The 19,851-nt window shown below is 42.0% G+C and overlaps 2 protein-coding genes across 2 annotated transcripts; both read left to right on the forward strand.

The window, feature by feature from the left end:
• Positions 1-7,587: 7,587 nt before the first annotated feature.
• LOC306749102 (fer3-like protein) lies at positions 7,588-8,049 on the forward strand (the record flags this gene model as incomplete). Its single annotated transcript, XM_079232351.1, has 1 exon — positions 7,588-8,049. The coding sequence occupies one exon, from the start codon at positions 7,588-7,590 to the stop codon at positions 8,047-8,049; it is 462 nt and encodes a 153-aa protein (XP_079088477.1).
• Positions 8,050-10,181: 2,132 nt separating this feature from the next.
• twist1a (twist family bHLH transcription factor 1a) lies at positions 10,182-11,700 on the forward strand (the record flags this gene model as incomplete). Its single annotated transcript, XM_079231887.1, has 2 exons — positions 10,182-10,775; positions 11,234-11,700. The coding sequence occupies one exon, from the start codon at positions 10,182-10,184 to the stop codon at positions 10,746-10,748; it is 567 nt and encodes a 188-aa protein (XP_079088013.1). The 3' UTR covers positions 10,749-10,775; positions 11,234-11,700.
• Between the last annotated feature and the right edge of the window lie 8,151 nt (positions 11,701-19,851).

A 19,851-nucleotide genomic window follows, 5' to 3' on the forward strand; every position in this document is an offset into this window, starting at 1 on the left:
TGCGTGCGTGCGTGTGCGTGCGTGCGTGTGCGTGCGTGTGCGGGCACTGCCCTGGCCCGTGAGATTATTAGGGCTCATTGTAATCAGAAGTTTAATGGGAGGCTCACAGATGTCTAGACAGTGTTCAGACCAAACCGTAACTCCTACACCTAAAACACTGGGGAAATACAGGCAAAAGGTAATACAAAATAAAAAAAGTTGTCATCTTAACTGTATGCAGCTATTATGATAGTAACATCATCCACAGAGACAAAGCTAATATTGAAAGAATGAGGCCAAATCATAAAAGCATGCACGTAAGTGTGAAAGTCAACTAACTCAGTGATTTACTGTGGAACAAGCTAGCGTAAAAAAAAGCAACTTCTATATGAAGTGGTAAAAATATGATTTTTCTTTTTGTATAAATCAAGAGGAGAGCAGAAATGTGGAGGGGAGTAATGAGGGGAGGGGTACGAAGAGGAACACACACAGCATATCATCAGACTTTCAGTCACAACCTCCCAAAACCACAGAAAAATAAATAAGCCAAAAGCGGGAGGAAAAAAAAGGTATGCGTTTGGAAAGAATGATGTCATGTTAAGTCATGCCGCTTTACAGAACAATACCCAGGACACAACTAAATATTTTATTATTTTTAATTTTATGACAAACTTGTCAAACTGCAGAGGTGAAGGTCCCTATTGGAAAGAGGGCGAGATGAAGAGAGAGAAGAAGTAAAGGGAGGAAAACCTGGGTGGCCAAAGTGCTGCTTATGAAGTGTACGTTAGAGCTGATTGCTGGAAAAGCAAAGCGAAGATGAAAGAAACTCCCCCGATCAGTGTACCATCCGCTAACTCTGGCTAGCAGGTTGATGTTAATTACAGAAGACTCCATGTGACAAATATGTTTAGCATAAAAAGAAAGACACAGAGATCTTCCAATGAGGTTTTACTAAGTCTTGCTATTATCTAAAAAAGCTTTTCTGTAGCTCTCTGTTCACTTTCAGTTTGAAGCAGTGTGAGAGAAGTGAGCATTTAAACATGATATTATTCCAACAGGTGTTTCTCAAGGTTTTTGGAAACTGTAAATCCTCTAGTTGTACTTTAGCTTCTTTGCTCTGATCTGGCTCAAGGCTTCTGGATTCATGTACAGATAGAGAAAAACATTTCCATTTGCTGGAAGTCCACTCACTACAGGTGATGAGTACAAACACCAAATACTCCTCAAGCTAAACTGATTATACTGAATCATCACTTTTAACAGTGGAGCTCCACTTACAGGTGACCAAAACACCGCTGTTAGCTTAGTCGACCTCTTCTTCCTGCTTTGTTGTGTAATATTGAATTGATGAAGAAGAAATGTATTGGGATGCCAGCAGGGCTCCTTTCAGGAACTGCCTATGATCAATCCAGCTGGAAAGTTGTCTTGTTTGTATGATCATTTGTGACGTTTCCCCTTAGTGCTCGCCATATTTTCCAACTTCCCTCTGTTCCTACGCAGTTCTGGCACCATGCTGCATTAAAAAAAATTCTAATGTGTACCGATCATTAATGTAGAAACACATTTTAAACAATCGGTAAAGAGGAAAAAGACAGTGCTTTAAGAGATTATGATTTACATTTGAACGAAACCCAGGCAAAGACACTTGTCTAGCATGAGGATGAAACTGAAAGGACAAAATGCTGTAAGCACACTGCTCCTCTCCACATCATCATCATCATCATCATCAAGAGGTGGCATCAGTCCCCTCGTTCTTTCAGGCTTCTCAGCATACACGAGAGCTCAGAATATGAGCGTTAAAACAAATGAAACATGGCACCCTTAAAATACACAGCAGAGAGTGGGTGACCTTCTTTCAGAAAATAAACACAGACATTACTCAGACTCCAGGAGGGGGGGCTGAGGCAAGGTGCTGACACGGGTGAAGGTGGGTGGGGGAGACATGCAGTAAGGGTTTTCAGTGTGGCAGTGGAGAGGGAGAGCTAGGAGGGTTAGGGTTAAGAGAAATAAGGTAATTTGGAAAGGAGGAGCTGAGGAGCTTGCAGCGGTTTGGCGAGTGAGAGGTGAAGGTTTGGAGAAAGAGGGGGAGGAATTGGGAGAGGGGAGGATAGCAGGGAGATATATGATGTGGTATTGGGGTTCATCCGACTTCCACACACATGAGCCCTACCTTTTGCAGCGCAGGCCACCCGGCCGTGTAAACACCCCGTGACGAAAGTGTTCAGCCAATCAGAGGGCGGGACGTATAGAGGAAGGTGGGACAAGTGGACCAATGAGTCAGGGTGGGGAGAGAGAAGGAAAGAAAGGCCAAGAGCGTCCCAGTGACACAATGAAGAAGAGGAAGATGGGTCAGGAGTTAAACTCATCTCCCTCACTCCCTCTGCTTCCCACTGACTCCCTCCCTCTCACATGTTCAACGACAAATTCGCTTTATTGGCGAGACCCTGATAAAGAAAAGTATTGCAAATGTGCACAAGGCAATAAAAGTGTGTATATACAGTTACTGTTCAACTACATTATCCTTTTTGTCACACCAGTTGTTTCTCCACTCTCACTCCAATGTTGTTCTGTATTTATATGAAAACAAGAGATGAAAATGAGGGTGAAAAGTGTCAAGGAGAGAGCGAGAGAAAGAAGGAATGAAACAGAACGAGAGAGGAGTGTCTAGTTTCAGATTTACAGTGGTGGTGGGAGAGATTTGGCAGCGCTCTTACAGCACACTGAGGACGGAGCCAGAAGAGGAGTAGGAAGACAGATTTACATGGTGAGAACTACTCTGGCTGCTCCGGAGCAGCACACTGGACACATACTGTTCTCCAGTGATCTCTGTATTTAACAAAAAAAATAAAAATAAATGACAACTGCTCCAGCAGCGCAATAAACACAATACTTGTAATAATCCATACTTTTTTCCACCCTCAATGATTGTATGAGATGAGTGAAATCATGGTTCCCAACAGCCGTTCCTCCTATGCCGCCTACCAGTACTTACTGTGGTATTATAATGATATATGGACTCAACATACAATAGCGATTTAGTGTCAAGATGGTCTTTCTGCTATGTGCTGTAAGATAATGCATTTACAATGTATGGACTTAAGGGCTTGCTTGCATTTGAAATATTACAATAGATGTAACCAACTGTCTGGACCAGAAATGTGCATTTTTTATCAGCCACGTTAGCGTCATGGCCTCTGAGAAGTCGGTCGGTCCACTTTAATCCGCATTAAAATATCTCATTAACTATTCTATGGCTTGCCATGAAGTTTCATACAGATGTTGATGATTGCCAGAGGATGAGTCGGAATAACTTTGGCAATCCCCTAAATTTCCATTTCGCGGCATCATCACGTCAAAGATGTAACAACTTTACTACTCCCAACGCCGCTACACTATTTCCATTTCTTGCCTCACAATAAAGTCCCCACAAAAACTGTAACACTTATAGAGGAAACTTTAAGTCATTCGAGCTTCGCTAAGAAACAACTCAGCAAATAGATTCATCCCGGGTTTCCTTTACTACCCCGAAATAAAAGGATTTTAATTGCGTAATTTGACTGCGTCCTCTTTTTTTATTTGCATATTGCAGGAGGACAGAGTATTACCACCAGTATTTGACCGCGGTTATCGCTCGCCAAAATACCTGCTAACTTGTTTGCTTACTTGACAAATATTAAAACTGATATACATTAACATGATTTTAAACTTGTTTTCTTGTGTGTGCCTCCTGTTTCCTACAAGGTTTCCATACGGCGCCATCGCCGCCATTTTCTTGCCGTTTTGGTGGTTACTCCCCTTTCGCTACGCGAGCATTGAGGGTGAGAGTTGTCTAGCGTTCTACATTCAACTCTTTGACCTTCATCATTGTGCACTGCATTTTGCCATACTTGTCAGTGCGAACGCACATACACACTTAAAAAAACACATTGTTCAAACACTCTTTATAATTGTTAAGCAGTGGCAGGCCGTCAGGGCCTGCTAAAACTTCTCTGCTGGCCGCGATCAGCTGTTAAACTAATCAGCAGGCGTAGGTACCAAATCCGCGGCCCGCCACTCTTGTTAAGTATGGCGGATTAGACAAGTGTTACCAAACTTGCTATTAATGTTAATAAAGCGGTCTGACATCATAAAGGGCAACCAAATGAACAACTAGTAGCCAATACGACCGTTTAATCCTAACAACTGCACTTGACCACTACTTAGATCCATTCACATGCTATCAGAGCAGCGACCTGTCAACCAGCATGAATGAAAGGCAGCTTCAGTTGAAATGCAAATCTCTGCAAAGCTCCAGAGGTATTGTTCTGGGTTCAACCACAACCCCTGACCTCCCAGAAGGGACAAGCCAAAGCAGAACTTATCCTCATCCACTTCACATCCAGACATATTGACCACATTTTGGTTTGACACTGAGGTTGTTGCTGTCGAACCATCCTCTGTTTACTTCCACAAACAATTAGTCACACCACAACTATTATTAATTTCACTCTGGGTAACCAATAATAACAGAGCAGAGCAGGAAATGGGCCATTATGAGTCTGAAAGTGAAGGTCTGTCCTGTGAGTTTCCACTCTGACGGTAAACCCCTGTAGGTGTGTGTGTCTCTGTGTGTGTGTTTGTGTGCCTCTTTTGGGGTTTTACTCCTTATTTAAGACCAATATTTACCCAGCAGCCCCAGGGTGAGATTACCTCATATTCTCCCGCCCAGCTGTGCTTTCTCAGCGTTTCCATGACAACCGGCGGAATGTCCCATCATGTTTATCTGCCTGCCGGGAAAACAGAGAGCGAGAGGAAGAGGAGGCAGTGTGGGGAGATGGAGAAGATACACTTAGGTTGGAGTGTGTATACAATTCAGACACTTGTGCGCTCACACTCTTGTGTATATGGAATAACCACACAGGAATGCATGAGGCACAAAGTTACTGTTGGTACTGATGTGAGTTCTGTTAGAGCTTGTTCACTCTACCAGGAGCATTTATAAGCATTTATACGCATAATATAATCAATTAATTCATTGTTGAAAGCAAACTATGATGTTTAAAAATACATTTTAAGGCATGTCACTAAAATGATAGCAATGTAGCATCCAAAACCAGGAATAAACAGTCAATGAATAAACCTAGCTTTAAGCATATATAATTACACATGTGACAAATTCTTAGACTGAAGTATTCACATGGACCCTCATAAAACAGTTTGCATGATATCGTCCAAGATGTTATTTTCTTTGCGTTTTTCTACTAAAGTCCAGCAACACGGCGGTCAGTGGGCCCGCACAAGCCCCTGCAGTGCAGAACCTGTTGAGGCAACAAAACTACTTGGTAAGGTTTAGTATAAAATGGGATTTGGGTAAAAATAACTTCGGATGTGTTTTTGTTTTTAGTACAGAAGTTGTGTGACAAATGAGTCAACATTGACATCTGGTTTCACACGGCACGCAAACAGCGGACCCCTGGATTAAAGTCTTGCAGTTGTAAACCTGTGAAGTCATCAGGCAGAGGTCCAGAATTAGATCCAGGCCCGGTGAGGGTGTCTTCAGACTCTGTGGTCCTGCACTCTGGAAGGAGCTGATGGTGACTTGAGATCCACCACAACTCTGTTTGCTTTTAAAAGCAGCCTTTCTTAATCTCCCATGATTAATACTTAGATACTGTGTGTGTGCATGCGTGTGTGGAGTGCATTAGTTCCGTAGCTAAGCACAGTGTATGAGAACAGCCTGAAGCGTTTGTTAATTGATCAAAAACATACATTTCATTCACGAGCAGGTCTGTAACTGAATAAATGTTTTAAAATCCCATGAAGACATATCATAACAAATCTGTTTATACACTAATAATGAATGTTTAAAGAGTTATAGCTGCTTATTAATAACACTTAAAAATATCCTTATATGTATCTGCAACCATGTCGTAATTTGTTAAAAAAAACTGGAAATCATGAATGTTAAGTATAGCGTATTAAGAAAATTTTACCAAACTCACTATTAATATTAATACAGCGATCTCAAGGGCAACCAAAGCAACAACTATAGCCAATATGACCGTTCAAACCAAAGAACTGCACCTGACGACTTAGATACATTCACACACAGCGACCTGCCAACCAGCATGAATGAAAGGCAACTTCAGTTGAAATGCAAATCTCTGCAAATCTCAGAGGTATTGTTCTGGGTTCGACCACAACCCCTGACCTCCCAGAAGGGACATGCCAAAGCAGAACTTATCCTCATGGATCAGTTCATTTTTTACAGTATTAATATTATAAGTTAGTTAGTTCAGTTGTGTGAAGCTGAAAGTGAGGATTGCCATGCCTCTGGCATCAACAGTGGGCTTTAAAACCACCAGCTCTACAAAAGCTGAATTCAGAAACTGTTAGCACAGCACAATCTCTCCTCCTTAAACCACTTGAGTTGCCCTTGAGTTACTTATTCAAACCCAAGAGACTAAAAGTCTGGAGGCTGTTTTTGTTCTGGACAGAACGTGTTTATGAATGAAATGTGACCTTTCTCGCTGCCTCAATTATTAAGCAATCGGTGATTGTGTTCTTCGTCAAACTACCTAATGTAAGTATGATGAAATTACATCTTAGTTGGTGTCCTCCCCACATAGGGAACAACTGAAATAACTACAAACACTGTTAATGTCTCCCTGTCTGTCAGCTGCGGCAAAATGCGCTGTATACTGCACAAATGAAGCATGTGACGCTGTGGGAAATTGTGTATTATTTTGTGTCATTATTGGTTTCCAGAGAAGTGTGAACAATGGAAATGGGCGACTGAGCTTTAACCTGAAAGAACATCGTATCCAAGTAAGGTTTAAATGATCAGACTCAACTCTTTGTCATCACTTTCATCATCAGCAACAAGTTTGGTCTCAGTAATGCAAAGCTCGTTACAATGTCCAAGCAGTTACACAGGAGGTTCAAAGTGCACAGTTACACCCATCAGTGGCTCTCTCAGCAGTCCCTGCCGTGTGGACTCTATCCTGTCATGGAAACGGACAGTTATTTGCTTTAATTTGCAACAGAATAGCGTGTGGTGTATAGTGACTGTTAGGGAATGTTCTATTTGGTCTTCTCCTGGCCTGTTTAAGTGATAAAAGTGTCATTATTTAGCCCCTGAAGCAGAGGGGAGAGTGCAAACAAGACTGTATGACCCTCTGTCAAGAGCCTCCGTTCTTCAGAAGCTCATTAAGGGCCTCCAGGAGGACAGCGCATCAATTGGCAGGGTCCTCCAGCATCCTTTCTGCCTTTTTAAGCCTCTCTCCTCGGATTCACCTCACTCACTGGCTAACTAAAGTTAGAAATGGACTTAATTTAGAGGTAGAGGGGACATGAAAGCTGCTGCGCTGTGAGGAGGCATAGGCGACTTATTAAAACAGCAGGAAAGGTCCTTGGACTTGAGCCAAATAGGATCTCACCCTGTCGTGCTCTGACCGGATTTGGAGACATTTGGACTTGTTAAGATGCTCCTCTTTTTTTTGTTGTTTCTCTGTCTGCTGAATGAGTTCAGCCAGTCCTGAAAGCTTTGATTGGCGTCACTCTTGCGCTTGATTGAATAGCAGAAAGTGTATTCTCCGTGAGACTGCTGTTTTGGGACTGAATGTGGAGATGCAAAACCGCTTAGTCGACTCCACGTTAATAGATTTTGTCAATGACATGAACCTGACGGAGTTTCCGCAAAAGTGCACGTTGGGAGCAAAACAGCAGGTGGATAATGACGCACCCAGCCCGGACGACCAGACGCGGCTGAGCGACTCGCCCTGGAGCGACCTGGAAAACGGATTGCACTCTGCGGATATCTGCGCCGTGATGGGCACGCCGAGGTACTACAGCTGCGGCGCGCACGGGCACCACAGCAAGTCCAAACGGAGGAGGATCATCACCGTGGTCCAGCGGCAGGCGGCCAATGTGCGGGAAAGGAAGCGGATGTTTAGCCTGAACGAGGCGTTTGATGAACTGAGGAGGAAAGTTCCTACATTCGCCTACGAGAAGAGGCTTTCCCGTATCGACAGTCTCCGTCTGGCCATCGTCTACATCTCCTTCATGACGGACCTGCTGGAGAACACCTGAGTCAGAATAGTCCAACTATGAACTGTATTCCTTGGAGATTGTCTTGCGTTTATTAATGAACTGTTCGAGCCGATAAACTGTTCAAAATGTACCATCCTGTCATCGTTATCCAAACTGTGGGTCAATTCCTGAAATCTAGAAAACCACATATATTTAAAACTACACAGACGTTTTCCTTGGCAACGTTTCAAATGTACTGCTCGGAAAAAGTATAGCAATTACATCAGAATATTATTTTGCCAATTACATACATCATTAGACGTGACCTAAACAAGCCGAGAGCACCTCCTCTAAACATTTGACTTAATATATGTGACTTAAGATATGTTCTGCCTTAAATAAATATACTACAATAATGTATGTGTTATTTGCTCTACATTTAATTTGAACAAGGACAATATAGGCTCAAACGATGCGTATCAATGCCCTGATAGTTGTATGACCACATCTTAATTGTTTGTATTATACGGCTGCATTCAATGCTATTTTAAAAGTGTTAATGTTTGAAACAGTAACGTTTCATTCTTAACTTTCTAGATGATATGATATATACACATGTTGGGGAGGTTTCTATGCATGCTGAAGCTCCAGGTGTTATTTCAGCACCTTGGAGAGCGGCACAGTCTCACCTGGGCTGATTCAGACGTTGATCAAGTGTGATTGAGTGCACCTTTCCCTCAGTAGAATGTGAGAACAAATCCGAAATTTGTATTGGCCTTTAAAGCCTTATCAACCGTGTCACGTGCAAATGAGTCAAGATTCAGCGGATTTGAATGGCAAATCTAAAACTCACTGCGTGACGTTGGACGTTATCTTTAGCACTGAGGTGTAAATTGAGTCTGTTTAGGGAGCTGCAGGACCGCAAGGCTTTTGTGGAGGTTAAGGGACCAGACCAGGACCTCCTCGTGTGTCAAACTCCTCGACAGGGGTGAGGCCTCCCTTTGGGTAATTCACACAGATCTCCAAAAGTTGCCATATCTAGTTTCAGCCACATGTAGAGGTATCCCTGCTGGATTTTGATATTGTATCGTGGTAAGCCCCAGAGCTGGGTGGTCATGTGTGCGTGTTTAGACTCTGCGTGCGAGTATCTCTCTCTCTCTCTCTCTCTCTCTCTCTCTCTCTCTCTCTCTCTCTCTCTCTCTCTCTCTCTCTAACTCCCTCCCTAGTCCATCTTCATCACCTCCAGTGTTTGCATTGTGCTCCAGCAGTACACCGCCTTTAGCGGCCCCGCTGTGAGCACGGATCCGCCCTAAGAGCTCCCTGGGTCGGCCCGTCTTTTAAACCTGAGCCGCGGTGTCCAGATCCCTGCGGGAGTCAGACCCATTTAAGCGCATACCTCAACGCGGGCCCGCTGACGGGAAAATAAACACCTCGGTCTGCTTATACGAGCAGAGACCTCCTGCTGTGACAACCTCCTGTGTTTCAGTAGGTCTGATATCTTTCACCGCCAACACTGCTCCCATCTCAGGCAGTGTCTAGACCTAGGCAGGGAGACTTGAGACCTACAACCGACAGCAGGCTAGTGTGGGAATGTCTGTCATGTTCCCTGTTACTTTGATTTATTTGCAATAGGAGAAGTTAAACGGAAGTTCAAGCATTGAAGTATAGTATCATCGTTTAAAAATATGTTGGAAAATGGCACAACAAAAATGAGCCCTATTGTTAAAATGATAATGTATAGACATGAAACAGATAGTTTCTCTGTTTGATTTATAATCAAAGAGGGAGAGACCGCAATATGTATGGGGCAGAAAACCAGTTCCTGTTCTTGCACAAATCTACCTGTGGTGTAATTACACCGCCCTTAAGCAATCTTGTGTAAAGCAGCCGTAAAGAGCCTTCAACACAAGTTTTGATATTGTAGCTAGAACTCTCCTTCCCCTGCAGTGTTATGTTACACCTCCTCACCCAATCACAGCGCTCCCCAAAATCCTCCTGCCCGCTATACCCGCTATAAGAGCCCCGGTCGTCCTAGTCTAGGAGACACCTCTCCCACTCCGTGCGGCCCACTCCCCTTTTTAGACCACACTTCTTATTACCTGTCGTATTTGTTGATGTTGTATCCAGTTCGTTGAATTTGGGTCAGGGGTTATTACGCTCCTACAGACCATAGACACGGTTTGGAAGAGACTATGCGGGAAGAGGACTCCTCCCCAATGGACAGTGCAGGAAACAGCGAGGAGGAGACCGACTGTCAGCTGCCAAGGAGGGGTGCGAGGAAGCGGCGGGCGACCCGGAGGCGCGTGGACAACGACGACGAGGAAGAGGAGGAGGGAGACGTAGAGAGTCCGAGCCCCGGGAAGAAGCCGTGCAGAAAGAGCTGCGACGGCGGAGGCGGCAGCGCCGGGAGCGGGGGCAGCGAAGCCAGCAGCAGCCCGGAGCCCTCCTTCGATGACCTGCAGACACAGCGCGTAATGGCCAACGTCCGCGAGCGGCAGCGGACGCAGTCCCTCAACGAGGCTTTCACGTCCTTACGCAAGATCATTCCCACCCTCCCGTCGGACAAACTCAGCAAGATCCAGACGCTGAAGCTGGCAGGCCGGTACATTGACTTCCTGTGCCAAGTTCTGCAGAGCGATGAGCTGGACGCGCGAGGAACCAGCTGCAGCTACGTGGCGCACGAGCGCCTGAGCTACGCGTTCTCGGTTTGGAGAATGGGGGGCTCGTGGTCCTTGTCTACAACTACAACTACCCACTAGCAGGGCTGCTGTGGATGGTACAGAAAGGTGAGATGAGTGCGTTTCACTATTCATGCTGCAGGGAGACGAGCTGTGCCAAAATGCACATTTTACGCACAAGCACCCGGATGAAAAGTAGCTGTAATGTTCCAATATGCTTTAGCTGCCATATTTGTATGGCTTAAACCACTCCTGAAATGCATACATAAGTATGTTTCCTAATGAAATTACTTTGAAATGCGTCACTCTAGACTGAATAGAAATATTACGGACATTATTTGTAAGACAGCCACAACATTTCACCATTTTAAACTTGAGCTGCTGCTACGTGCAAAGTGTGAAATATGCGTTTTTTTCTGAATACAGAGAGATGTTTACATTTCTTATGGCGACCTCATATCACAACCAGATTACACCACTGTAAAAACAGACTACCACCAGTCTACAAACTATACAATTATATGTTTTGAATTCTTTTCTTAATGAGATTTACATTTCTTTCACAGATCTTTCCAGACTGAAGAACCAGTGGATCTGATGGACTGAAACAAGCTTAACACAGCTGAGGGGCCAGGCGCTGTGCAGGCCTCCGTGGAGAGGGGCCTTTTAATATGTCCCATTGTAAGGACTGTAATGTTTGCAAGGGAGTACTTAGGACAGACAGGACGGATATGAAGAAAGAAAGACCACTGCGACTATGAATGTTGTAAAAACAAAATGAGCTCTGAGGAACTGCTCTGTTTGGAAACATGAGAGACAAATGACAATTCATTCCACATTCCCTGTGACAATGTTTCACAGCAAATTAAGTATTTTGTATTTATTTTTCTACGCAGACTCAAATTTCCTTTTCCCCTCTCAAATAAAGATTATTTATTTTTGGGATATCACAGAATGCTGAATGGATCAGAAGTCTGCACATTTTGAGTGTTGTAAATATTTGGTAATATCTTGAATAAAAGAAATGAAAGTATGATTCGTACCTCTACGTTGTCTGGGTATACATTATAGGTTTCAATTTCAGCTACAAGAGGGTGAGTTACAAAGTAATAAAACAAAGGTGGTTATTTGACACACACAATTGTTTTAAATACCTGACATTTTTTATAACAAACTCACATCCTATAGTCTCAGTACTTTGAGCCAATGTAGAAAGTTTATTTTCATTGTTTGTTGCTGAATCTCCAGTTAACTACTAAACCACAGTGGAGGGGGCAAAAGAAAACATCTCATACCCGTGGCTTAGTCTGTAGTGATTTCTTGAGCTTGGGGATCTGGGGAAGCCATAATTAGCTGGTGGTCTGTTTGAACAGCGTGAATGTAGAGCTGTGGGAGGCATGCATGATATTCCCAGATGTCCTCCAAGCCACAGGTCAGCATGGGAGTCTCCTGCAGGTGCTACACAAGAGCTCTAACAGATATAAGAAGTGGATGTGGTCATAAAGCATACTGTGTGGTTACATAACTGATGAAAAATAGTTATTCACATATGCACACCATGATCAAAACAACAAAGAAAACAAAATAATCTTTAAAGGTTGATTTTTAACTCAAAACTATTTGAATAACTTTGCTATTAAACCATTCCTAAATATTCCAAATTATATATATATATATATATATATATATATATATATATATTTATATAATTTGGAATATTGCTATATATATATATATATTTATATAATTTGGAATATTGCTATATATATATAGCAGGTTATATTGAAATAATGATGCATTCAGGTTGTGCCACAAAAAAATGGGTTTTCCTGAAACAATATGCATTACCCTTCGAAATTGAGCAAGAATAAGGATTTATTCATTCGAATCAAGCAACATCACACACATGAACCAAACCCATCAACCTGCATGAAGCAAGTCTTCTTGAGCAAAACTAAATTACTTAATCACCAATTGAGCGTTTGCAAAAAATAATCTCTATAAAATGTATAAATTCAATTATCAATGCATTTTCTTGACTAAAATAGATCCTTAGATTTATTCAGGGAGTGTAGGACTAGATCAGACCAGGGCTAGGACTAGATGGGGCCCCATTGCCTTTTCTTGCCAAAAGTTTCCTTCCCGTAAATGTCCCATGATAAATGCTGAAAGACGACACAGTTCCTGCAGGAATAGGCTATTACAGAGGTACTTGGAGCTGTCATAGATGAAAGATACTGAGAAACACTTCATAGTGCGTTCCATATCTCTCCATAGGGTTGTTGAGCGATGATTATGGGAGCATTACTGTGTTTTTGCTTCACGAGTTGCGTGCGGAAGGTAAAGCCATCAGCCCTGACCCAGGGTCCTCGCCTGCCAACGGGGGGAATCGATTCCCACCCTCAGATCACCGTGGCCATGTTATCTTAAACTTGAGGCTGTTGCTCTGACACAGAGGAATGTCACCTCTGAGGCTTCGAAGCACACACTCACACAAACACACACACACACATGTATAGGTTATACACACCGATGGAGATTTCTCACGCCTACCAAACAGGGAAATACATTCCACAGAGAGAGAGAGGAGAAAGAGCGACTCAGCTCCCGCCACCCTTTGATGTTTGAAGGTAATGGGAAGACCGCTTGTTATCAGCGTGAAGGCATCTGGCTCTCTGGTTATAAGTGTGCTATGATAAACTCTTTGATGATCGACACACTCTCTTTCTCCCGCTCATTAATCACAGTTTATATCTCCTTGCAATGGGCTTGTAGTGTACACTGATCTAAGAGTCAAAGGTGCAGGCCTGTGTTTGTTTTAGTAATACCAGGAGCTGTAAATCTTCGTAAGAATGGGTTCCTCAGACACACTTTTACATATATAGACAGTTGGTCCATCATGTTGTTTGTTGGCTTGTTTAAACTAGCAGAGGCCTTCCTGTCTTACCTCTCCTTTTACCTATTTCAGATTGATGTTTCCCTCATTTCCATTTCTCCTCCTCCCTTTAAGGAGTAACAAGAGCTGGTTAACATTAAACCTCAACAACACAGAAAGACAGTGGGAGAGCAAGCTGGACTGACACACACACACACACACACACACACACACACACACACACACACACACACACACACAGGAGGAGAGAGAGACTATTTGCAAGCCTGGTTTCCATTAGTGCTAATTATCTGTTTTATCTCAACCTGAAGCATTCAGTGTGTGTGAGTTTGTGTGTCTGTTAAGGTGAAACTGTACATATGTATGTGTGTGTACATTGGGGACTCTTTTTTTTGGTGTTCTGCTGCTTTTGACTCATGAATCGCAAATCAAGACAATCATACCTGAGGACATTCTCTGAAATATTGCTTTGCTTATCACTGCAACCCCCATCTCCACTACGATAGCAGAAATGTTGAGCATATTTAGGTTGAAAAGTTAAATTATCCTTTTTTTCCAGCCTTTTCTGTCTTTTAGTTGATTATAGGAAGCATCTAATAAGTTTGGTGTGATGCTGTATAGAAACAAGTAATGCAGAAACATAAAAATATTTGGTCCAAAATGTCTTGCTCAAAGGCTTATTCAAAACTATATTTTGTTGAAAATCTCATTACATCCCGAAGGCAATCAATGAATAGAATGCTCCGTCAGAAAGAGGAAAAAATATATGCTGTCACAGGAGAAGCCTGTCAATCATTTAATTTGGCCCGTATGTAATGATTCCTGCACCTATTCTCTTTACAACCCTTGATTCAATTCAACCGGCTTTATTGGCATGACATTTGATATGTGTTGCCAAAGCACAATTACAGTTATGAAATACAATGACTAAAATGAACAAAAACAGAATAGAAGAGAATGAGGAAAAAATACAGTGAATGACAATATTATAGAATAGAATAAAAGCAATCAATGAAAAAGGTATTGAATTATATATATATATATATATATATATATATATATATATATATATATATATATATATATATATATATATAAATATATATATGTATATATATATATATATATATATATATATATATATATATATATATATATATATATATTCAAGTAAATGTAAGTAAAGCAGATGATGGTGGTAATCAGAAATTTGTAGAAGTAGATCTGACTCGTTGTTTCTTTTGTTGTGGCAGGAAGTGATGTATTTAGCAGCCACACTGCACAATGCCAATTATTTTCAAATTTTGAGAAGAATTCCCTCCTGATGTTTCTGTAGTTCTGACATTGTGTTACAAAGTGTTATAAAATGTAATTCTGACTTATTTATTATGAAATAACTAAAACGTCTTACGAGTCAAACTGGTTCTTTGGGTCAGGTTTACATTAAATACGGGGTAAAATGTTGTTTCAAAGAGGTGGAAATCACTGGAGTACCCCTTTAATGACCCACAGCCTCTGTAGTTAAACATTTGTAGTGAAGTAAAACATGTAGCATTTTGCAGGAAGCTATGAAAGCAAGCAGGAAGGAATAGAGTGACAGAGGAGTGACAGATAGGAAGTGAGGGCAAAGCAGCCCAGTAACATAATGAGCGCTCACACATTCCCTGAGGTCGGTGCCAACTGCACCCATCACTCCTGACCTGTGACCTCTCAAAATGACCCCGTCCCCAGACTGCAGGGACCCCCAGCTGGACCACGAGCCACCACATTCACACCGACAAAGCATCCACTCAGTTCACTAATACCTCTCAGATGGATGGACAGAAGAGTACAGAGACGCGGTACAGAGGATGGTGGAGAGAAACATGTCGGCATTTCAAAATGAACGTACAAGTGAGAAAAAGAGGAAGCAGCTCAAGAAAAAGGGGGCAGGAAGGAGGGAACAAACTTATATGAATCCTCTCAGCGCTCCTGCCCGAGGCTGTTTATCTTGCAGATTGAGTTAAGCGCAAGCCTCTTATAACTCTCCACATACCAGACAATATCACAGTGACCCCGTTTTACGAATATAAACATACAGGCTTTATCAAAGACCAGCATGGCTCATTCAAACACATCGGCTCTTTCTCCTAACTTAATTAACCTTGCCTTATACAAAGTTCCTTTATTGGATTTGGAGTTTTCTAATTCTGGCTTTAAATGTGGAACTTTAGGGGGTCTGTTGATGGAGATTGAGTAGGTTTTCTCCATGTTTACCTTATAAAATCACAGTGGTCTCTTATCATGCATACGTCTATGGACTATCAGTGTGGAAAAGCCTGAGGTCATGCACAACACACTGTGTGTTTTTTTCTACAGAGAGAGGCCATTGTTTGACTGAACATAGGTCCATTCACAATGATGGGAGTGGGGCCGTCAGTGGGGAAATGTATGTTTCCTTGTTGTGTTAATAGTAGAAAAAATTGTCCTGACTCTGCCCAAACACCCTCCCCCCCTCCCTCACCCCCCCCCCCCCCCCCCCCCCCCCCATCCCCCCCCCCTCCACACACACACACACACACACACACACACACACACACACACACACACACACACACACACATACTCAGTGTTGCATCATCCTGGATTATATAAAGTATAAAGTTTGAGCTTTTCTCTGTTGAAAGCAATAACCAGAGCAAAGCCACAGTTTACTGGTGTACTGAGCGCCCCTGTCATGAGCGAGTATGTGCTCTCACACACACGCACACACACAGGAGTAAAGTTAGGGGTGACTTGGCAGTAAAAATTACTCCATGGTGTTGGTCTAAGGGGAGCTGTGCTGGGTGAGAAATAGACGTTGAAGTCTTCAGCCTTCTCTCTGGTGTTCACCGTGGGGTGGTCTCTCTTTCTTTCGCCACCTTCTTTATTTCTCCATCCTCAGTATTTCTCTCATGACTTTGAGGTGGTCTGTCTTGGTTCTGTCTTTCCATTATCCCAAATCTCCTTCTTCATTGTACTCTCTCCTCTTATCTATCGTATAATCTCCTTTACTTTGTTTAATATCTCCCCTCTCTCATTTCCTCCTCTTCTTCAAACTCTCTCCCCTTTTCCCCTTTTTGTTTACCTCCACACACAAATACAAAAACACTCATCATGCCTCTCTATTTACTGGGTGCCGTTCGCCAAAAGAGTGTGCGCAGCGCCAGAATGTGTGAGTGTACTTGGAGGAAAACCAAGCCGAGACGAAAAGAAAGATGCCGGGACTGTAAGAAAACAAAGTATTGCTGATGCAGTGATTATCGCTGGCCTGCATTTTTCAAGCCAATTGTCCTCTGAGTCAGTGTACGCGTTTAAGGTTTTTCTTTACTTGGCAAGAAGGAAAACCTTAGAACATTCTAATTGCTCCTCTGACTGTCTTTTCTGCCTCTTTCTCCCTTTATTCTCTCTCAGAAGGTGTTGGTTGTGTGATTTTATAAGCCTGGCGTTTGGTGTCACATGAACCGTTAGCTTTTTTTTTTTCAGGTCCTGTAAAACAGGCCTAAATGCCTCAAAACTCTCTTTCCCTGGCTGCTTGGTGATGGTTAGTGCCAACTTCTAAAGTCTCTCTCATACATATACCTACACACACGCACACACACACACACACACACACACGCACACACACACACACACACACACACACACTGAAAAGTGTAAAGCAACACCACCTAAAAAAAAGAGGCAAAAGGTCTTGTTGAGACCAAAAGCACATATAAATGCAATGAGGGACACATAAACACAGAGATGGTGAGAGAGTGTGTGTGTGTGTGTGTGTGTGTGTGTGTGTGTGTGTGTTTCCCGCAAACTAGTTTCAAGAAATGATGGCATAGTAAAAAAAAAGGCGCCAGGATTACAACAGGGCAGAGTGTGTGAGCACATGCATGGGAGAGTTATAAATAGTTGGATCATCTGGAGTACATTACAGTGTATAAGTGAACAGGTCCGCTACCTGCAGCCACAGAAACCTCAGAACAGACACTGCCAAGCCCCAAGCTGGTCTCACACACACACAGAAAGAAAATTAATCAATAAAGACAAAGTAATCAAAACTGCTAATTGCAAAACTGAGTTTAAACAAAGTGCTGAACAGACAGACAGTCTGAGAGGAAGTGCATCGATAGCACAACCTGACCGTGGTGAATCTCCACAGCTTTGAGTTAAACATGGGCTATTAGAAAGGGCACCACAGAAATATCAACTGTGACTTTAAAGGGAGGGGAAACATAATGTCTGAACAAGGTTATTTAGCTTAGAACTGGCCAGACACCACTTCCTCAGGCCACACACATGAAGAGCACCTGTATTAATGCACAAATCCACACAGGGAAGGTTTTGCACTGAACTAATACGGTTGCATTGCCCAGAGTGATTAAAATGCTCATATGGTGCTATTAAAACCTTCACTATAACCGTCATCCTTTAAAATGATCTGTAACTGCTCCGTGCATTTTTACAATATTACTCCTATACACAACTCTCTCAAGCCACAATTAATTGATTAACTCTTATATCTTTCGAAGTCCTGTTTCACTTGATCTTCTTTCCAAGTTTGCCACAAATATAAGGCCCCCAGAATCAGGAGTTGGTGCAGGAAGTGGACCCTCCCCCCATAGCACATTTGCACTCACACACACTGAAACCCGAGCCACAGGAAGTGGTCCTGCGCAGCATCATGTCAGGGCAGATTAATTATTCACCATTTGAAAAATGCACCTTTTTCTCCTCTCCTATATTTCCCTCTTTCCCCTCTACTCCACTGTTTTCATTGTAGGTCCTCCAGAGAGTAACAGTCAAGGAGACAAAAAGCTCTGCTACCTGCGTTATCTCAAACTGAGCTGCGTTCAGGCTCAAAACGAGCTGTTGCTGCTGTGGTTGCACAGGCCCCAAATTCCGGGAAATATTCTCCTGTGGTGTTCCCTGAAGACTTGCGGTATTCCTGCCCACACTATCCCCACAACGCTTTTGTGGAATTTCCTAAATGGATGAAAAGCAGGTTTATTTAAACTCTTTTGAAAAGTGAAACATATATCTTTCTTATCTCTGCGTGGCTGCATTATTTTACTGTATAAACCCAACTGTGAAAAGGCTGAGGTTGAGAATAAAAAGAACAAACAATGAACAAACAATGAAACCACCCAGTTAACACATAATGTGGGCTATTAACACTATACAACCTCCTTCCAGTGACTTCACCCGCAACGTTACTTTGTTTAAGCAAGTTCACAATTAAAAACAGGATGACAAATAGCTTTGTGTTTGTTTAGAATTGTATATAACAATACTTGAATACATTGATAAAGTTATTACAGGAGGTCCTCAAAAACACGTGAGAGATTTGCTGTCTTTTTGTTAACCATAAATGAATGTGGTCAACCCATGTGATGAAACTGAGGCTAGCAACAACAACAACAAAATAGTCTAGTGATATTAATCACAACATGTTCTTTAGACTTTCAATGTTTCAACGGCATTAGAATCAATAAACACTTTGACAGTGGATGTAAAACAAGTTAAATAAAGCCTATCCATGTGAAGTCCATGCTCATCATTTGACAACAAATTATTATATTTTGTTCTTCTTTTATTTATTTCTTGGTAGTAGCCATCAATTAGACATTTGCAGATGTTTTTTAGACAATTGACATTGCATTTTAGTTATATATAGAGCAAGGGGTGAAAAACATAGAATAAACAACAAAAAAGAAACAATGAAATGAAGAACAAAAAGAAAAACAATGTATAACTAAGGAGTGATCTATTCTCTATTGTACATTCATTGATTTATGAAAATAAAATCCGATCTATGGGGTGTTACGTATGGAACCCATTTTTCCCAATATGCCAAAAATTGTTACAGTTTGTAGTTGACAGATGCGGTTACCTTCTCCATGTTGTAAATGTCCATTGTATTGTCCATCCATGTATTCAGAGTGGAGCTCTCTTGTGATAACCATTTCCTGGTGAGAGTTTTTTTGTCGGCCACCAGAAGTACATTTATTAAATATTTGTCTCTTTTTGACAGTGTTTTAGGTAAATATCCCAGATACATGGTCTCACTTTGCAGAGGTATTTCACCTTCAAAAATTTTCTGTAGGGCAACAAATTATGTCTGCAATCATTTGATGGATCGATAACACAACCAGCAAATTACGAAACCGTCTTTTTTAGGTTTAAATACATTTATCCCCTTTTATTGTCTTGTTAAGCAGAAGTTTACATAAATCAAATGAGCTGCAATATTAAATATAAAAAATGCACAATAAATAC

This window comes from Taurulus bubalis (assembly GCF_910589615.1).
Source record: "Taurulus bubalis genome assembly, chromosome: 16".
Lineage (NCBI taxonomy): Eukaryota > Metazoa > Chordata > Actinopteri > Perciformes > Cottidae > Taurulus > Taurulus bubalis.